Source organism: Lactuca virosa, chromosome 4 (genome assembly GCF_052849685.1).
Source record: "Lactuca virosa cultivar CGN04683 chromosome 4, Lactuca_virosa_CGN04683_v6, whole genome shotgun sequence".
NCBI lineage: Eukaryota > Viridiplantae > Streptophyta > Magnoliopsida > Asterales > Asteraceae > Lactuca > Lactuca virosa.
The window spans coordinates 167,774,141-167,792,527 of NC_136429.1; the positions used below are offsets into that span (position 1 = coordinate 167,774,141).

Sequence of the window (18,387 nt, forward strand, 5' to 3'; positions counted from 1 at the left end):
CATTATTACACGATAAATTGTAAAATAGTGTCGAGCGGAAGTCTTATAAAACTTTATTGATGCTTCAATGCAGATACAGTAATGCATGAGCCTTTTCCACGGTCAGATGAGCAACCTGTAAAGCAGTTATTCAACAACTGTAAGTCGAGGCTTAGTGAATTCCCTCAAAATATTACATACCACAACATATATACAATGCATAAACATAATGGCCTTCAACATAAGTTGGTCCCCCCCATTTTTCCTACAACATATAGTTGGTCCGTATCTTGGCATTTAGCATAAAGCTAATCTGCCCGAGTCTATTGATCTTCAGCACGAAGCTGGACCGCCCTCAACTCCCACATAATATATTAACACATATTATAACAACAATATTCAACATTACAGGCAGCTATTCAGCCTAATTGTTTAAGTGTATACTACAGGCAACTATATTTGTCACAACTAGCATTTTAGCTAGGAAATTCTATTCCTGTGTGACCATTCAACTATTTTAAAATATATACTCTAAGTAAATTTCACTCAATGCTCATTTAGATTCACCATTCATGTTCATCAAAGAGTCTGAAGCCATAAGAATCCCGGTTTAAGTCTATATTGGACTAGGATTTCCTTATTGGGCCTAATGGACCAATAAGTATTCAATTCAACTAATTTTGGGCTTGGAAACCCTATTTGGATTCTAAATGGACCCAACTCCCAAATCTATAACTTTTTGGACCATTTGGGCCTAGAATGATTCATTCTAACTCTAATGGGCCTTATTGGGCCATAACTAATCCAATTAACCTTAGTGAGCCATAAGCCCATTCTTTTATTCTATTTGGGCCGTGAATGCTTCCAAAGGCCCAATGGGCCGAAAAAGTTATGTTTAGAACCCAAATATCCTAACTAAAGTTAATGGGCCCAAAACTACTCCACCCTTTCTTCTTGGCCCAAAAATCTCGGGCCATGTGTAGAACAAAAAAAAAGAGAAAAGAAGTGTAATGGGGGGGGGGGGGGGTTTGACTTGGGGATGCCACCTCCATTTTATACATCATGTATCCATGCAAGGACCACCATATATCCATGCTAGTCACCTCACCTCTCTCTCTCCCCTCTCTTCTTCTACTCTCGGCCGAAGATACACACACACACACACACTCCAATTTCAAATTTCTCTCCAACATTCACAAGAACACTCCTCCTTTCCTCTCTAATTTTCGAGATCTAGAGCATCTTCAAGAAGGTTTCCACCACCAAAAAAATCATCATTCTTGGTAAGTCTTTACATATCCAAGTTACATAACTTCTTTCTCGTGTTAGATCACTCCTTCTAAACAAGCTTTTGGTGATCATACTCCTAGAAAACTTCTTAAGTTCGAGATCCACTCAAGAAAGTTGCTAGGGCCGAAAATCACCTCATCTCTTTCCACTTCTTCTTCAAAAACTAAAACATCAAGCAAATGTGAGTTCATACCCCCTTGTTTTCGGTTTTCATATGATTTTTGGGGGAGAATGCAAGTAAAATGTGTAGATCTATGTGTTATATGCATGTTTTGTGTGAATACTTAACTTATTTAGTAAAAATGTGTTGGATCTTAACAAATCTCGAAATTCTAAGTATTATTAGCAAAGATCTATGAACTATGACATTATACCCATCATATTATCATGCCAAAAGTGATTACAAGTTTTAGATACAAAAGATTTCAACAAAAACCTTGTTAAAGGACAAAATTGTCAAGAAAACAAAAGATAAGGGCAAAAAGTGGAATTTATGTTTTTATAAGGGCCAAACCGGTCCTACATATATAAAAAGGTATTTTATGTTAAACATACTATAAAAAGGGCCAAAAATGCAATTTTAAGCTTATTGGGCCAAAACTTTTGGGCCTCACGGCCTTTGGGCCCAATTTGCGAAAAAAATAAAGTTTTGAGGTTTAAAAATGTAATTTGGCCAAAGTTTGAGTCATAAATGTAAACAAACCAAATTTAAGGGTGAAAATAACATTTATTTTTAAATTGGACCAAAAATGTAAAATTTTCCAAAATTGGGCCAAAAGTGTAAATTTTTACAACCAAGGGCTGAAAATGTACTTTTCTGCAAAACAGGGTTCTAAATGTGAAAATATAACCTTTTGGGCTTAATCTGTGAAATTCCAAACATTTGGGACAAAATTTCAAATTTTTATAAATTATGGACTAAAGTGTCATTTTTACAAAACTTTGGGCCTTAATTAAAAATTGGAGGTTTATTGGCCAAAAATGTCGTTTTTACAAAAGAAAGCTTCTTATCATCCATCTAGTAAACCTTGAGCTAAAACAAACAACGGAACAAAACAAACGAACGAAATACGTCGATAACTATTTATTGGGCCTAATATTCACATTATTTGTCCATTGGGCCCTAAGGACCCAATTAAGTGTATATTGAGCCGAATGTTTTCCATGACATGTTTATTGGGTCTTGCGACCCACTTACATGTTAATTCGGGCCTAAGTTATGGATTACATGTTTATTGGGTTTTTGTGGCCCATTTTCATGCCTATTGGGCCTAAAATACCCTTTTCATGTTATTGGGCCTTTGTGGTCTAATTACATGCTAATAGGGCTTGGAATGGAAACTTCACATGTTAGTATGCCGTAACTAATCCTTTGTGTAATCATTAAATGTCGTATACCTATATATGTACCTTTCGAATACAAAAACATACCACTTATACGTAAACATTAAACATAATACAAAAAGGGGTTGAGAATCTAGTGAGACATGTCGGTTAGCACCTCTGAGTGTACAATCGTAGCCTGTAGTTATAATCAGAGTTTCCTGGTAGGAAAGCGGGAGTTTGTGTATAGATCTATACGGGGTGACCCCCCACGCCTTAGCTGTTCGCTACAGCTAGACTAGGCCAGTCTAGGGCGACAACATCCTTAGCAAGACCGGCATTTGGAAAAATACCAAGACGGGCGACCTAGTCATTATCATGCATGGTTATAACGGCTCATATAGGGATTCAATACCAAAAGTAAACTTTCGAAGATAAACTCTTCGATTGTGTCAATGCAAAACGACTTATTTAACGATACAAGAATCTAGACATTGTTATAAAACATAAAATATCGGATTTTCTGGGGGAAATTATTCATATACATTTATTATTTATTCACAATACAATGAAACTAAACTACTCTTTTATAAACTATAACTATGAAATTCACACATGCATTTATACTTGATTTTCACAACATTTTCAGACATTTTACAGAAAATATCGGATTTTCTGGGTTTTTATGAAAGATACAAAGACTTTTACTCAAACATACTTATGAACTCACCAACATTATATATGTTGACCGTTTTCAAAATAACTTGTATTCTCAGGTAATCGTTAAGCTGGAAGATATGCAAGTGTGTAGGGTTTTGTTTTATGTAACAGCACTTATCGTACTTTTAACAATTTGAACTTATGTATTTTAACAAAGTACTTGATGTAAACAATGCTAGTTGTATTATGTAATGTTGGTGATGATCGTGTTATGATTCATGTATATTCATTGTGATGATTATTCAATGGTTAGTCACACGAGCCCCCGGACGTTTCCGCCGTCTGGTTCGGGGTGTGACAATATCCTAACATACAGTGGATACATACTGGAGTATACAATATAGTGAGATAAACTCACCTGGACAGTTACTCAAGGGATAAACAGTTAACCGGGCACTTCGACTAACGAGCAACACTCCAATAAGGATCTACCTATATTACTATACTTTATTACTTTATATCGGAATCTGTAATGTTTGCTAGACCTATCACTAATTCCAATGAATACCGGTAGCCCAATCAAATAAGGACCAACTAGGCCGGACAGTTGGGAAGCAGGACCATTTCGGCGTATAGCCTTTCTGAAAACCAACAACCAAGCCAACGTGACCATTCTAGACACCTCTCTTGTAAGTAGATCAATCAGTATTATGATAGGGATTACTGATAAATCTTATTTACACATTCATAATAACAAATATGAATAGAAATATAAGTTACACTTAAGAGCCTAGTAAGAGTAGCTTAAGTTACAAAGAGTTTCTAGCGAAAACTGGAATTTGCGCTGGCAAAACGTTGATACCGGGGGCTTTTACTGGCTAAGCCGAGATGCCCAGAGCCTCGCTAATGCTAAAATAGTTGGAAATCTCAAAGGAAATACTCAGAAATCGAATTTATAAGTTGAGAGAGAGATTAGGAGAAATGTATGGGAGAAATGAGGGCTGAAAGGCCTTTTATAGGCGGATTTTTGGGGTGCACGTCGTGAATTTTAAGGCAACGTCTCCCCAATTATTATTTTTGTACCACGTGTCAGCCTCCATGTGGTCCACGTTTTCACCTTCTAGAAGCGCGTCGCACACCTGGCACCGCGCTGTGCAAAACGCAAATTTTGTAAATTCCGCAACTTCTTCATACAAGCTCTGTTTTCGACGTTCTTTATATCCACAGAAAGCTATCGACGAGATCTACAACTTTCCTTTAGACTCCATCGGTTAATTCTAAATTTATTTTTCGTCCTTTTTTTATATGATTAAATGATTTTGTTAAAATCATAACACTCTCGTACGAACTCCATTTTTTGCATTCTTTTTACTCAAAATTCCTATCTTAAAGAGTACTATGATTTTCCTTTTGGTGACTTTAACTAAAAGTCAACAATTCTCTTCGTAGCATTTTACGTCACACATTCTTTGTGCGCAACTGACTTTTATATCTTATAAAAATCATATCTAATTCATATGGAGTCCAATTTCTACGAAATTTATATTTTCGGTATAAGGATGACGTGTACTTTCTAAATATATAATAATATATTTGTTTTGACACACTTATTTTTATGTTTTACGGACGATTCAACTGATTTTTTCTATTTTTTCTTATTACGAAACTTGTATCATATAGTGCGCACGACTATAGATTATCTTATTCAAGAATTCTAATTTTAATAATTACAATTTACAACTATGATAAAAAATGGGTGTTACAAGTTAAGGTTAACCGACCTTGAAGGAGAAAGAGAAAAAGGGGGAAATAGAGATATCACATGGAGAGATTTGAAGGATATGATCTTATAATAGTAAGTATATTTCCTTGATACAATGAACATGTAATGGGCATGTATCTACGTAATGAGTTGGACTATAACTAACGAATGGGCCTTACTCTAAATTATAATCCCCACTATAACTAAACTTACTTACTAAATCTCTATTTTAATAAATTAATAGTTTTAATCTTCTTTTGTCAAGTGTCATTCTAATACAACTCCTCATTAATACTAAGTCATGTGTTATGTTGATATATTAGGCAACTCATTTCAAAATTCAAATTTACATTTTCTAATTATATGTTAAATTTGAAGTTATAATAATTTAAATATTTGATATATCTCTTAATTAATAATTTATTTAAAATGATTTATTTAAAATAATTGATTAATAATTATAAATTTTTATTATGAAAGTTTAATTAATTTTATAAACCGTGGGAACCATAGATTATAAACTAGTTACTAATAGATCATTCATACAAATAGTAAGACGAAATTTTTTCGGACATTAGGTATTGTGGACGCATACAAATTAAAAATACCAATAGAAAGGTGGTTGGTTAGTGGCAAGGATGATGTGCAAAGATGGAATGATAGAATACATATGAATAACAATACCAAAGTCATCGATGTCATTGATAGAATAACGAATCAAATTGTAATTTTATAAAACTAAAAGAAGATTATAAATTTATATTATAGTAGAAATACCAACAAAAGTGTCGTAGATCACATGACATTGATAAAATAACGAATCAAGTTGTAATTTTATAAAACTAAAAGAAGATTATAAATTTGTAATTTAATAGAAAATACAAACAAAAGTGTTGTAGATTTCCTTGTATTGGATAATTTGTCATTTTATTATTGAGTACAATAATTTTAAATTATTATATAATAAAACAAGATCTAAACAAACGTAGTTACAACTTTAGTCCCTAAACTATACTTCATGATACATATTAAGTCGATAAAGATTTCTTTTACACCTTTTGTTCAAAATAATCGATTTAATCTTACTAGGGGTGCTAAACATAACAACTATGTCGTAATCCATGTACACAAGGCATAGACTTTTAAAGTCACTTTTGTCGATCTACATTAATTTTTTCAACTTCGGTCCATCTCGACTACGTTATTTTTTGTTAAATTTTATATGAAGGTTTAAAACATGCAATGTAAATCATCACTTTGGATCGATATTATATTCATATTATCAAATAAAAATTTGTATATAATTAACATAAATAAAGCACATCATAAATCAAAAGCTCGAATCCTAAACTAAATCTAAACAAACTACTTTCTCTTCTTCCGGCTAAAAATATTTTGTTTTCTTCGTTCATCTGTTTATAGAAAAACAAGTAATGTTAGTTAATGTTATAAATGTGTAACAAACTAACTTTTTTTCTTTATAATAAACCAATGATATCTTATGGGAAAATAACAAATTTTTTTAACCTGTTTATAGTATTTTTTGTATAAAGATAACTGTATTTATAAAAAAATTAATTCATTATTTACTAATGACATTAACATAAAATATCACATTAAGATGGATAGAAAATGAAAATGATATACGAGAACATTACCTCTTTAGTCTTTACCCTTAAATGTGATTATTTTAACGAACATATGCCAACACTTGTAGCCTTTTCGGACGCCAAATGAGACATAATAGGCAATTTTTAATACAAAATGGAAAAACAAATCTTTATGAACTAAACATGTAAGGTTGTACATAATTCAGGGTCATAATTTGAAGTTTACTCCACTATCAAGCTCCGACTGATACCACACCAATGGAGAATCAAACATACCTTTTCGATCCGACTGCAAATATGGGCGGTAAGTTCAATTCAATCTCCCACAGTAGTCTCCAGATGTCAATTTACAAAACTATAATGAATTATCCCAAATTTTCTTCATTGTTTGGATGAATTTGGCGATGTAGGGAGTGAAAAAGTAGTAGCAGGAGAATTTAGTTCGAGTTTATGGCTAGCACCAAATCCAAGCAAGAGATGGGGGGAACTGTTCTTCCTTCTTTACACACCCTTTTGGCTCACGCTTTGTCTCGGTATTGTCGTTCCTTACAAGCTCTACGAGGTAACCCTTTTTTAACTTCATGATTTTCGTATCTTCGTACTTGTGTTCATTAATCTAATCCGCTGTTATGAAGCTGGATCAGTACAAAATCTGAATTATTGTTTCAGATTTCGAATTGGTCTGTGATAGATTCATGGATTATAACATTATGCAAAATGTGAAGAACTTGAAAAATTGGAAACACGTATTCGCCGAAATGATTATAATCCGAAATTAAACTAGACTAGTTCATTAGATTTGAATCATGGGACATGGAAGTTGACTTCTAAGTCTTCTACAGTTCATAACTCAAATCTAGATGCCACTTTTCAACCAACATTTTTAGATTCGAATGATTCTTACAGAACTTTGTTGTGGTCATCAAATGTTCTTGAAAAGGTTAAAATCACTATTGATTTTGAGCGAATAAATATCTCATTCTACTTTGTATGATTCAATTAACAGGATTTCAAGGAGTTGGAGTATTTGCTTCTAGGGCTTATTTCTGTGCTTCCTGCTTTTCTTATACCAATATTTGTGGTTGGAAAGGTGGGTGCTTTTTTTTACTTAAGTCCTCATCAGTGTTTTTTCATATTGCTAAAAGGGTATATGAATATCTCAACAATGGAACTTATAATCATAAAAATGAAGAATCAGACATAATTATTATTTACAGTCATTTTACTTCATGGTTTTTTCCAGGCAGATCGTAGTCTCAACTGGAAAGATAGGTATTGGGTGAAGGCAAGTAATCATTTTTAATTATTATTATATATAATTTACACAAATTTTCCTACTTAACATATAATTTATAATATTGATTCAGGCAAGCTTATGGATAATTATCTTTAGCTATGTTGGGAATTACTTTTGGACCCATTATTTTTTCACAGTCCTTGGTGCCTCCTACACCTTTCCATCATGGAAGATGAACAATGTAAGCCATTATGCACAAATTTCAGGAAATAGCAGCATACTCTACTCATTTTACCAGAATAGGCAATGTACTTTATCTTTTACCCATAATAGCAACATACTTATAGTACATTGCCATTATCTGTTTAAAAAATGTAAGTACATTGCTATTCTTTGCTATTTGCCTTTTTCTGTTTGCTATATGATTATAAAGAAAAAGAAAAATGATTATTAAATATTTTTTTACAGGTACCCCACACGACCTTTCTCTTAACAAATGTTTGTTTTTTGTTTTACCACGTGACATCAAATTTAACACTCCGTAGACTACAACATGCTATTGCTCACTTGCCAATGAAAACACAGTGGATTATTAAATCTGCATGGATTCTAGCTCTTTCTTACTTTATTGCATACCTAGAGACTGTGGCTATTTCAAATGTAAGTAAAAATTTATATAAATTTATCATATATATTTTTTATATTTATTGATATAATGATCATATTGTGCAGTTCCCTTACTATACATTTGTGGACCGAACATTAATGTACAAAGTTGGTTCCTTGTTTTATGCGATCTACTTTCTCGTAAGCTTTCCAATGTTTCTAAGGTAAGAACTTGATATTGAATTTGAGGAACGCAGTGGTGAATCTCAGTGGATTATGGTAGCAAGGCCACTCTGTCACTTACAAAGTTTGATTGTGGTATTGATGTTTATAGGATTGATGAGAAAGTGGGAGATCCATGGGACCTACCACGGGTGGCTGTTGATGCGTTAGGGGCGGCTATGCTTGTTACAATAATACTTGACTTGTGGCGACTTTTTTTGGGGCCGATTGTTCCTATTTTGGACACCAAACAATGTGCTCAGCCTGGCTTGCCTTGGTTCCCTGGACACACTGAACTCTAATTTGATTTTTTTTTTGGTAATTTAGATGCTTTGTAATGTGGTTGGGAACAATGTTAACTGTTGTTTTGAAGTTGTCATTGTTAGAAATTTGGGGCTGAAATCCGGGGTTCGGTAATCGAATATGGATATTTCATGGATTGTGTATGGTCACTTTCCGTTTTGATATTTCTCCCTTATAATGGGATAATCCGTGAGGAACATTCAAAGTTCAAGGCAACTGATATGGATTTTTAGATTTCGACAGAGAGTTCTAAATAGGTGAATGAGTGCATATACTTGTTGTGTATCCGAAAATTGGATAAGGTTGAGGAAAATTGTGGAATCTATAGTTGAGAAATGGTTTTCAACCACCACAAATAGCGTTGGGTTACCATGACAAGGCAGCTGATCTCTGATCCTTGGACCCTAGGGGCACACCCTCTTAACGCTACCTTTCGTCGTGTCCGAAATAAAACTCGTCTTATATACAAGTGTGTACTTTGCACTTTCTAACTTGTTTTAGATCATAGTTTAAATCCTCACATGACACTCTGCACTCGTGTTAATTTTAATCATAAAAAAAATGGTTAGTTACACTAAAATTACTAGTCATTCATTAGAAATTTAGGTTTTGGGGTCTAAATTGACCAAATGTTTGTCGTTTTCTTTGTTTCTTTCGGGAACCGGGTCGTTACTAGAATTGTCAGATTTTATTTTACATTTTGAGCATCATAAAACTGGAAACTCTTAGGATGAGAAGATTTGAATTGGATTTCCGGAACCTTTTGAGAAAACTGCATAAATAGTTTATTACCCGGAGGAGAATTCTTGGTTCAGTTCTCCACCTTAACGACAGAAAAAAAAGATTGATCAAATTTTATTGAGTCTGACTCATAGTGATCATTTCTCAAAGAATGACTCTGGTTATCAAATGATTGAACAACCGGGAGCCCAGGAACAGGGAAGAGCAGTGGCGGAGACAGTGAGGGGACTGTCGGATGCTCTGCCCCCTCCAATCTTTTATAAAATGAATCCAACAATTAAATATTTAGCCCACATTGTTTATTATTGATATGCAGCCCCCTCTAGTTTCTTTAAAAAACAATTATTATAATGAAAAAACAGTAAGGGTAATAGGGTATAAGAGTTGTAACCAAAGTTGAGACCACATCATCACACCGCCTCCATCCAATTTATTTTTATTTAAATTGACGATGGCAAACAGGCCCGGCTCTAAGGAGGGGCAAGGTGTGCAGTCGCACAGGGCCCGGAAAAAAAATAGGGCCCGAGTTTTGCAAAATTATTAGATTAAGATATTAATATATTTAATGTTTTCAAAATTTTAACACAAATATGCGTCAGTTTAGCTGGTTAAAGAGGTGTGTATTTAAATATAATAAGCACCCTGTTTCGAATCCTTCCAACATCAGTTTTATTCTTTTTTTTTAACGCTGGCTTATTCAATTATTTTTTACTTTATTGCCTTTGGCAGGATGTATATATGTTAAATATTCAAAGTTACAATTTCTACCATTAAGTTATTATCTATACTTAACAATTTCTCCTGCTTAGGGGTGTTGATCGGGTAATTTTTTCGGGTTTCGGGTAATTCGGGTTTTTCATGTTAAAAAAATTACCCGTTATCCGACCCAAATTAAATTCAGGTAATTCGGGTTTGGGTAATTCGGGTAGCGGGTCGGGTTTGGGTAATTCGGGTATTACCCGAAATATATAATTTTTTTTTGAATTGCACCTGAAAATAAATTTAATGAAATAAATACGTCGTGTTTTATTAGTCATGTTTGTATAAACAAACGAGGCATAAATGAAGTTACTCAAGCTTTGAACATTGAGATTTTTTGGTCAATAATACTTTGAGATATCAAACAATTTTTTAACAACTTAATCTAATCTAATAAGATGTTAAAGAAACAAATACTTAAAGATCTTAATTTAAAAGTTTAAAATGTTTAAGATAATTGTAGCAATAAGTTTTGCCATGTTCTGAAGTTTCGTTAAGATAATAAGTTTGTTAGTTGCAATAAAAGCTATAATCTAGAAAACAATTAAGTTTTAAAGAACATGGTGATATATAAACAATTGCTTTTAAATTGTTAGTATCATTTTGTCATAATAAAAAAGATTCATGTTTTACAATAATGATAGTTAGTTTAAGCGTGATCAAATACCTGCTACAGAGTACAAACTCTATGAAAAAAAAAAAGAATTTTTAAAATAATTTGGGTAATTCGGGTATACCCGAAACCCAACAAACGTACCATTTACCCAACCCGAAAAAAATCGGGTTACCCAATTACCCGAAAAAATTTACCCGATACCCGATTTACCCGATACCCGAAAAAATCGGGTGGGTAATTCGAGTATCGGGTATTTTCGACAGCGCTACTCCTGCTTATCAATTCTCTTTACTAAACCAATTTCCAAAAATTCTACATTTAGCCCCTTAACTTTTATAAATTTATATTTGTCATTTTGTTTATTAATTTAATTTAATTTTTTAGTTTTTTCTTTATGACAATTCAGCCTTTAATTTAAATTTCTTATATATATATATATATATATATATATATATATATATATATATATATATATATATATATATATATATTATTTAGACCCGATTTTCATTTTTGGTTGTCGTTTAGATGTTACGATATGTTATTACTCGTTAAAATACTATAATTTTTCTATGTTTATTGCTATAAAGTTTATCGTCGTTTTAATAAAACTTCAGTTTATATAATTAATTCATTACATGTTAGGGGATAAGGACATTTTTTTTCCGGCTCGTCCTGGGCATTTGAATCCTCAGGACCGGCCCTGATGGCAAAGATAGTTCATTACAGTTTTTATTAGTCGACGACTATATTGGTAAACCCTTACAATTTTTATTATCTAATCAATAAGCAGGTGAATTTTAATTTTGTATTACATATTTTATTTTCTACAACTTGTAATTAAAAGTTAATTATGAATGATAATTTAGTTTATTATAATCATAGCATAAAAATCATCGATTTTTTTTTTCAAAAATAAAAGAAGTGTGTGACCTATTGCACCCGGTTGGTGATAAAACTAAAGACGGTGTTCATAATATGTACACACATGCCAAAAAGAATGATAATATCGAAGAGCCGATCAATATGAAACCTAAAAAGAATGTTGTGCCAAATTTTAGACAAGTAACATTAGCTTCTTTGATTCGTGATCCCCGATCGACGTGATCCCTGATCGACAGAGAACGACTTTTAGTTTTAAGATATTCAAATCACCAATGTGATGATGATATTAGAAGATTATATATTAAACTTGGACCATACCAACTTCAAAAATCGAAGTATCGCTCCACTCTTAGTGATCCAAACGGTCATTGTGTGATTTTCTACAAACTTGTATTAAAAACTTTCGATAGATGAAAGCCCCCCTTATACTAAAATCCTGGCTCCGCCCCTGTGGAAGAGGTCAAAAGTAAGATACTATTTAGAATACCATTATAAATTTTTTTTTTTTATCTCTATAGTCGTATATTTGGGCAGTGTCTTTTTTAGAATGTCTTTTGGAGCTCTAATGGAGACGAGAGACATCATTGGGTGTCATGGGAGACCATTTGTTGTCCTAAGGAGGAAGGGGGTGTTCTAATTCTAGACGGCAAAACCATTCCTAGCAACCATTGCTTTCGAAAGAGCAACCATTTCAGGGAACATCTAGGATTTTCCTCTGAAAAGTAAATGTGTTGTTAGATTGTTGCATCGGGAAATAATGTTGTGAATAGTTTTGGTTTTGTTGGTAGTTTGGTTATTGTTGATAGTTTGGGTTTTGAAATCCTAGAGAAGAAGATGAAATATCTTGATTTGAACCGTCTTGTTTGGATTTGCATGTTTGGTTAGAACTGGCTTGTTTAGTTTTGCCTTGAGAATCCATTGAAGGTAACCGAAGGAATTAAGTGAAGTAGAAAGTTTCTCAGAGAAAATTATATAGAATTGAGTGAAGTGTGGAGTGGAATATCTTCATAAATGTATACAAAATGGCAGATGGAAAATTATTTTGACAAAGATTCTCGAAACGCCACATACGCATTGAACACAAAGTCACGGGTCTACCAAACCGCTGCAGTCAAATAAACTCTTGAGCCTGTTGGAACCGCCGTTCACGAAATCACAGCCTGACGGTACCTCCCTAACCCGCCATTAACTCGCTACACGACTTCGTTCTCCCTAATGAAAGTTGAAGAACATCACAAAATTTGAAAGTGACTAGATCCTAACCGAAGGAATTAGCAACAACAGAGACCACATTTGCAATTCTCTCTATATTTATTTTTTCAGATTTTGAATCAAGTAAAGCATTTTTTTAAATATATATTGCAAAGTTGATAATAAAATCCATGGGAAAAGCATATTAGAAAGTTGCTAATAACCTAAACTACAATGTTCCCTACATACGCACGTCATCAAATCTTTTCATTCTTGCCAAACAGCTTCATGAAAGCATCTTTCATCCATTAACTGTAGATCCGGAAAAAAAACATCCACCCATTGATAATATGATCTCATCGTTCATAATCGCTTTAAACTTATGTGAGCGAGTCAATAATGACATTAATGATCATGGAACGTTTCTTATTAAGTTCCTCTTGTTCAATACATTTATTTTGTTCAATATTTTCTCTAGATCGTCTCAATCCCCCTTAGACCTTAGTATACCAGAAATATATATATATATATATAAAATTGTCATTGATATAAATCACAACACTAGTTACAAAATCGTCTTGGATACATTATTAGTAAAAATGATCAACAAAAACCTATATATATTGATTAAAAAAATAATATGACAAAAAAAAAAAAAAAAGCTAAAACAGTGAGAGAAATGCCTCAAAAACCTTGCCTTGTGTCAAAAACTCAAAAATCTAAAACCTTATTTCACCTTGTCTATCTTGAGGAGCAACCAACTGCCACAAAGAGCCATATGCCGGAATTTTGGCTGCTTCCACTCCAAGACCCGCAAGGTTACGCCCATATTCCTGTACATTAACACTATCGTCATTTTTGGTCCCTCAGTATAGTTGATTTTTTTTTTTATCAATTTAGGTCCTTATTTGAGGTTTATGTAACATTTTTAGTCCCTGTAGATATTTTTGGGTTGGGATGAAAATACCTGAATGTCGAGAAACAACTGCATGCAAATTCTATCGGTTTCAGAAACATTATGATCTGATACATCTGAGGTGGCGCCAGCTCGTCTCTGGGCACCTTTACGTATTCTCTGAAGTGAAGTCTCTGTTTTTCTTGCTGTGTTGACAATATCAGCAGCCAGATCATTATAACGCCCAGTAATCTTCACTGCAGCACCTTCTATCAGTTTACCTCTTCTATCCTCTGTTAAATATGTCATAGCTCTTTCACCCTCCACAAAAACCTGTCCACTTTCTTATTAATAAATATTGTAATAAGAAGACATGGAAATAGGATGCTAAGAAAACAATAGATACCTTCAAGGGACGCAACACCCCTGAGACATAATGGGAATGTCTCACGGGAGGTGGTTTTTTAGTCATTCTGTAAGCAGCAACTATCCCGTGTAGTTGTTTCAGTTCCTGTGATTATGTATCAAAGAATGTTTTTTTATTAGCAATGGATGATGTTGCAAAAAAAGTTTTTTTAAAAAAATTATGTACCTCGTTTGACTTTTCAACTAATGTTTCAATGATTGACTCAATGACAGAAGGGACAAGATCTTTAAGAGATTGTCCCCCTTGTAAGATGCTGTTTTTAACAGTGTCAACAACTTGGGTAGAGCAGGAGTTTAGAATCTTTAACACGTGTTCAATGTACTTCCCACAAACCTCTGTGGCTAGATGATCTAAATCATGAATTATCTGCAAAACAATAAGTCCTTACCTGAATAAAGTTTAATTTTATAAAATAATATTATTTTTTTCTCTATCTGCCAATTTAACTTCATTTGCTTTTCTAAATTTACATAACAAACAACACGTTTGAATGTCTCATTCCATTTTATCAATCAAGCCAAACATGATAATGTGATGTAACAACCGATTCCATTCCTTTGTGATTCCATTCCATCATATCAAACAGAACCTAAAACTTATGTTTTTTTTTTAAATGAAGAAGAAAGGGAAACATACATAAACAAAATCATCTGGGGCAGCAGCAAGTGCCCATTCAAAGCCTGAGCTACGGGTTCTACGAGCAGAGAGTCCAGCTGACAACCAATTTGCATATCTGTACATCAAATTTTTGCCATGTCAGCAATATTATTATTAATTAAAAAGAAAAATTATAAATGGGTTGAAATTTGATTGGAAAATCAACCTAGATATCAGTTGCAGAGTTAAGCGAAGAAATTTATCAGAGATAGAAAGGACAAGAACGTCTTCTCGCCAACAGGAATTGAGGCATTCCAAAAGAGTAAGACTTTGCTTTAAAGTCACATGCTGAGAACTTCCCTGGTCGGAATCGGAATCGGAATCTGACTTCGGAATTGGAGTTAGACTTGAACCGACAAATGCAGAATCTAATGAACCTGCGATTTCCTGAAACCTACAAGTAAGATGCATGTGAATTAGAATGGATTTGGATGGAATTGAATCACAAAAGAATGGAATGGAATGAGTTATTACATTCCATGATCATGTTTAGTTGCCTTGTAGGAATGGAACGGAATGAAATTTTATATTATATGTAAATCCAATACATTTAACTCTACTCAATAGAATATTTTAATTATATTAATTACTTTCCAATTTAGGGAATTGGAAGTACCTCAATGAGAAATACACCCCAATGTTCCATTGTTTAATGAAATCTACATATACAGCTTCAGCTCTAAAGTTGGCAACAGCAGATCTTGAAGGACAGTATCCTTAAATAACAATGCAAAGTTAAATCCCAAACAACAAGCAACTCAAATACAAATCCAGATACATGAAATAATAATTTATTCTATTACCTTCTAAATCAGCCAAAAAACCAAGACTTGATTTGTAATTTTTCAAGAACTCTGTAGGTCTTCCAGGAGAAAAAGCCCCTGGCTTTCCCTGCTGAATTGCCCAAAGAACCTCCTTAAGAATTGAATTCGCAAGAAAACTAAATACATGCAAACCCGAATTTTCTGCAATAGTAAGGCACAATTATATAGTAAAGATCTCCAACAAAAAGCTCTTTATATTGTTAATGGTATAGGAATAAAGAATGAGCATATACCTGTAGAAGAAATCTCCAACAAAAATGTACAATCTTGAGCAATGAGATTCTTGATTTGTTTATAGTCTTCTTCAAGCTCATCACCAGTGGACCCACCAGCCATTCCAGATGAAGTGTAGGGAATCACTTTCTGAACTAATGGTGCCACCACTGTTGATCTGAATATCTCTTCTGCATTATGTGTATTGTCCACAGAAGCATAAGCACGTAAGCAATTGTATACTGCATTTTCATCTTTGTGTATCAATCCATCTACAAAACAGTGTCCCAAACTTGTCTCCAGCAATAAGCTGGCATTTTGTATCCTCTTTTCCATGTTCTCAATAAAAGGCAGGTTCTGTACTGCCATTAAGACAGAAAGAATGTGTGTAAGTTTCTAAGACAGAATTGATCAGGAAAGAGGTGTAAATTTGTGTGTATATAACAGGGATGTAGTGGAAAGACCTTGGCATGAGCAAAGTAGAACTTTAGCCTGTTCATTTCACTAGCAATTCTTTCCAAAAGCATGCTTTGAGTTTCCCTGAGATTGATTCCAATTTCAGCATGCTGTAGAGAGACACCGTTGCTTAAATGACCCTTTTCTGCAGTGTGTAGATCTCCATTTGATGCATCAGCAGGTACATTATGTAGCTCCTTTATTAGTTTCTCGACCTGCAATCGCAACAACAAAACTTCGTAAATCCCTAAATTAAGATGCAGCTTCTAAAAGTGTAGCTTGGGGATCCAGATGTTTTACTCGATGTAAACCATGGAAGAGCAGTTAAACACTATTACTCCAAGATCAACTAAATCCGCATGAAATAGACTAATGATTCGAAATTTGTGAAGTTGATTAAGCTCCAAGAGGTTCACATTACCTTGGAGACGACATGAGAAGTATCAATCAAAAGTTCCAAGATCTCTCTAGCAGCAGACGCCTCCGCTCTTTGTCTAAGCCCACCCTGTAATGATACAAGCGACCCTTCAACCGCCCCTCGGAACCCCAATATTTTCTCACGGATCTCAATGAGTGGTGCCCTCATACGCAAAACAGCGGCATCGACATCTACAAGTTTGGTGCTGAGATTCACGAAGTCAGCATAATCTCGGTTAATTAGCTCTACTAGTTCATGTTTAAGGGATGAAAGATGAGACTGCAGCTCCGATCTTAGGGTTTCAAAGGGGACAAAGGTTCGTAGATCGGAGATGTAGGATTCCGAGTCGAAATCAGGGCTGAGGAATGAGGATTGTTTAAACCATAAGGGATGGGAGTCGATTGGATCACCGAAAAGGTCAGCGGTGGCGGTACGCGGCTGAGTAGATAGTTGATGTGACGATACCGGTGGCTGTTCTTGCTGGATCCTCATCGGAGAAGGAGAGATTTAGCTGTCTGTACCCTTTGTGCAGATTGTGAAGTAAAACCGCAAAGGGGAGAAGAAACAGATCCAATGGGTGAGCCTTACTCCTCCCTTACAAAACATGTAACAAAATAACCATATGATTTTCATCTATATATTAATGGCCATTGTAAAGCAAAAGGTTTGTGAAGTATTACTTAGGAAACGACTAAAAGAATAATATATTTTTTTCATTTTGTATATATTTAGGTAATGCGTCTAACACCTTAGACATTTTTTTGTTGGTTCATCTATCTCCTATATCGGTAACTTAATTCACGAATCGGTCAAATAATGTTGGTGTCTTTCTTTTCTCATAAAAGAATATGTTTTCGGCTTCAGTTTCATCTATCATCATGTCATACAACGCGATTCTTTATGACTACTTTCTCTGAACTCAGTTTTGTACTTTCAAGATAAAATAACACCCTAAAAATAGTTTAAAGTTTTTCCTAATTTCTTGGTACGTCGATTTTGACTATTTTTCAACAAATGGGTTTTTTGTATTTTTCAAATTGACCTCGACTTTTTAAAAATGGGTTACAGTTGTTAAAGAGGAGGTTTCATGTTTCAGTCACCTTAAATTGCAAAATACTAAAATCCTATAATGATTAGGGTTTGTCGCAAGGACTAAGGATAGGGGTGAGCAGCGGAACAAGGTACCCGCTTTTGGAACTGGAACCGCCTCAGAATTGTCGGTTCCGGAACCGGAACTGCCTTAGGCGGTTCCGGTTCCGGTTCCTAATGTTTTGGAACCGCCTTAAGTGGTTCCGGTTCTCATTTTTTCGGAA

General features: G+C 34.1%; 2 protein-coding genes across 2 annotated transcripts; one reads left to right on the forward strand and one right to left on the reverse strand.

Moving 5' to 3' along the window:
• Positions 1 to 6,820: 6,820 nt before the first annotated feature.
• Positions 6,821 to 9,128, forward strand: CPI1 (cyclopropyl isomerase). The gene is made up of 8 exons (XM_079044636.1): positions 6,821 to 6,928; positions 7,035 to 7,186; positions 7,631 to 7,714; positions 7,868 to 7,909; positions 7,992 to 8,102; positions 8,330 to 8,521; positions 8,594 to 8,691; positions 8,802 to 9,128. Exons 1-8 carry the CDS (start codon positions 6,883 to 6,885, stop codon positions 8,989 to 8,991), a joined length of 915 nt encoding a protein of 304 aa, XP_078900762.1. The 5' UTR covers positions 6,821 to 6,882; the 3' UTR covers positions 8,992 to 9,128.
• A 4,584-nt stretch (positions 9,129 to 13,712) lies between these two features.
• LOC145107697 (oligomeric golgi complex subunit-like protein) lies at positions 13,713 to 17,695 on the reverse strand. Its single transcript, XM_079044637.1, has 11 exons — positions 17,078 to 17,695; positions 16,665 to 16,871; positions 16,221 to 16,557; positions 15,967 to 16,128; positions 15,780 to 15,879; positions 15,330 to 15,557; positions 15,143 to 15,239; positions 14,672 to 14,872; positions 14,486 to 14,590; positions 14,152 to 14,412; positions 13,713 to 14,017 (listed from the first exon to the last, which is right to left on the reverse strand). Exons 1-11 carry the CDS (start codon positions 17,564 to 17,566, stop codon positions 13,904 to 13,906), a joined length of 2,301 nt encoding a protein of 766 aa, XP_078900763.1. The 5' UTR covers positions 17,567 to 17,695; the 3' UTR covers positions 13,713 to 13,903.
• Between the last annotated feature and the right edge of the window lie 692 nt (positions 17,696 to 18,387).

Excerpts from the sequence above, each read along its gene's own strand:
- CPI1 (XM_079044636.1), top strand. The coding sequence starts at position 6,883 with ATGGAGAATCAAACATACCTTTTCGATCCGACTGCAAATATGGGCG. Across the intron at positions 6,929-7,034 it reads TCCGACTGCAAATATGGGCG|GGAGTGAAAAAGTAGTAGCA; the intron begins GTAAGTTCAATT and ends TTGGCGATGTAG. Across the intron at positions 7,910-7,991 it reads AAGATAGGTATTGGGTGAAG|GCAAGCTTATGGATAATTAT; the intron begins GCAAGTAATCAT and ends ATATTGATTCAG.
- LOC145107697 (XM_079044637.1), bottom strand. The coding sequence starts at position 17,566 with ATGAGGATCCAGCAAGAACAGCCACCGGTATCGTCACATCAACTATCT. Across the intron at positions 16,872-17,077 it reads CTTCTCATGTCGTCTCCAAG|GTCGAGAAACTAATAAAGGA; the intron begins GTAATGTGAACC and ends TTGCGATTGCAG. Across the intron at positions 14,591-14,671 it reads TAGTTGAAAAGTCAAACGAG|GAACTGAAACAACTACACGG; the intron begins GTACATAATTTT and ends ACATAATCACAG.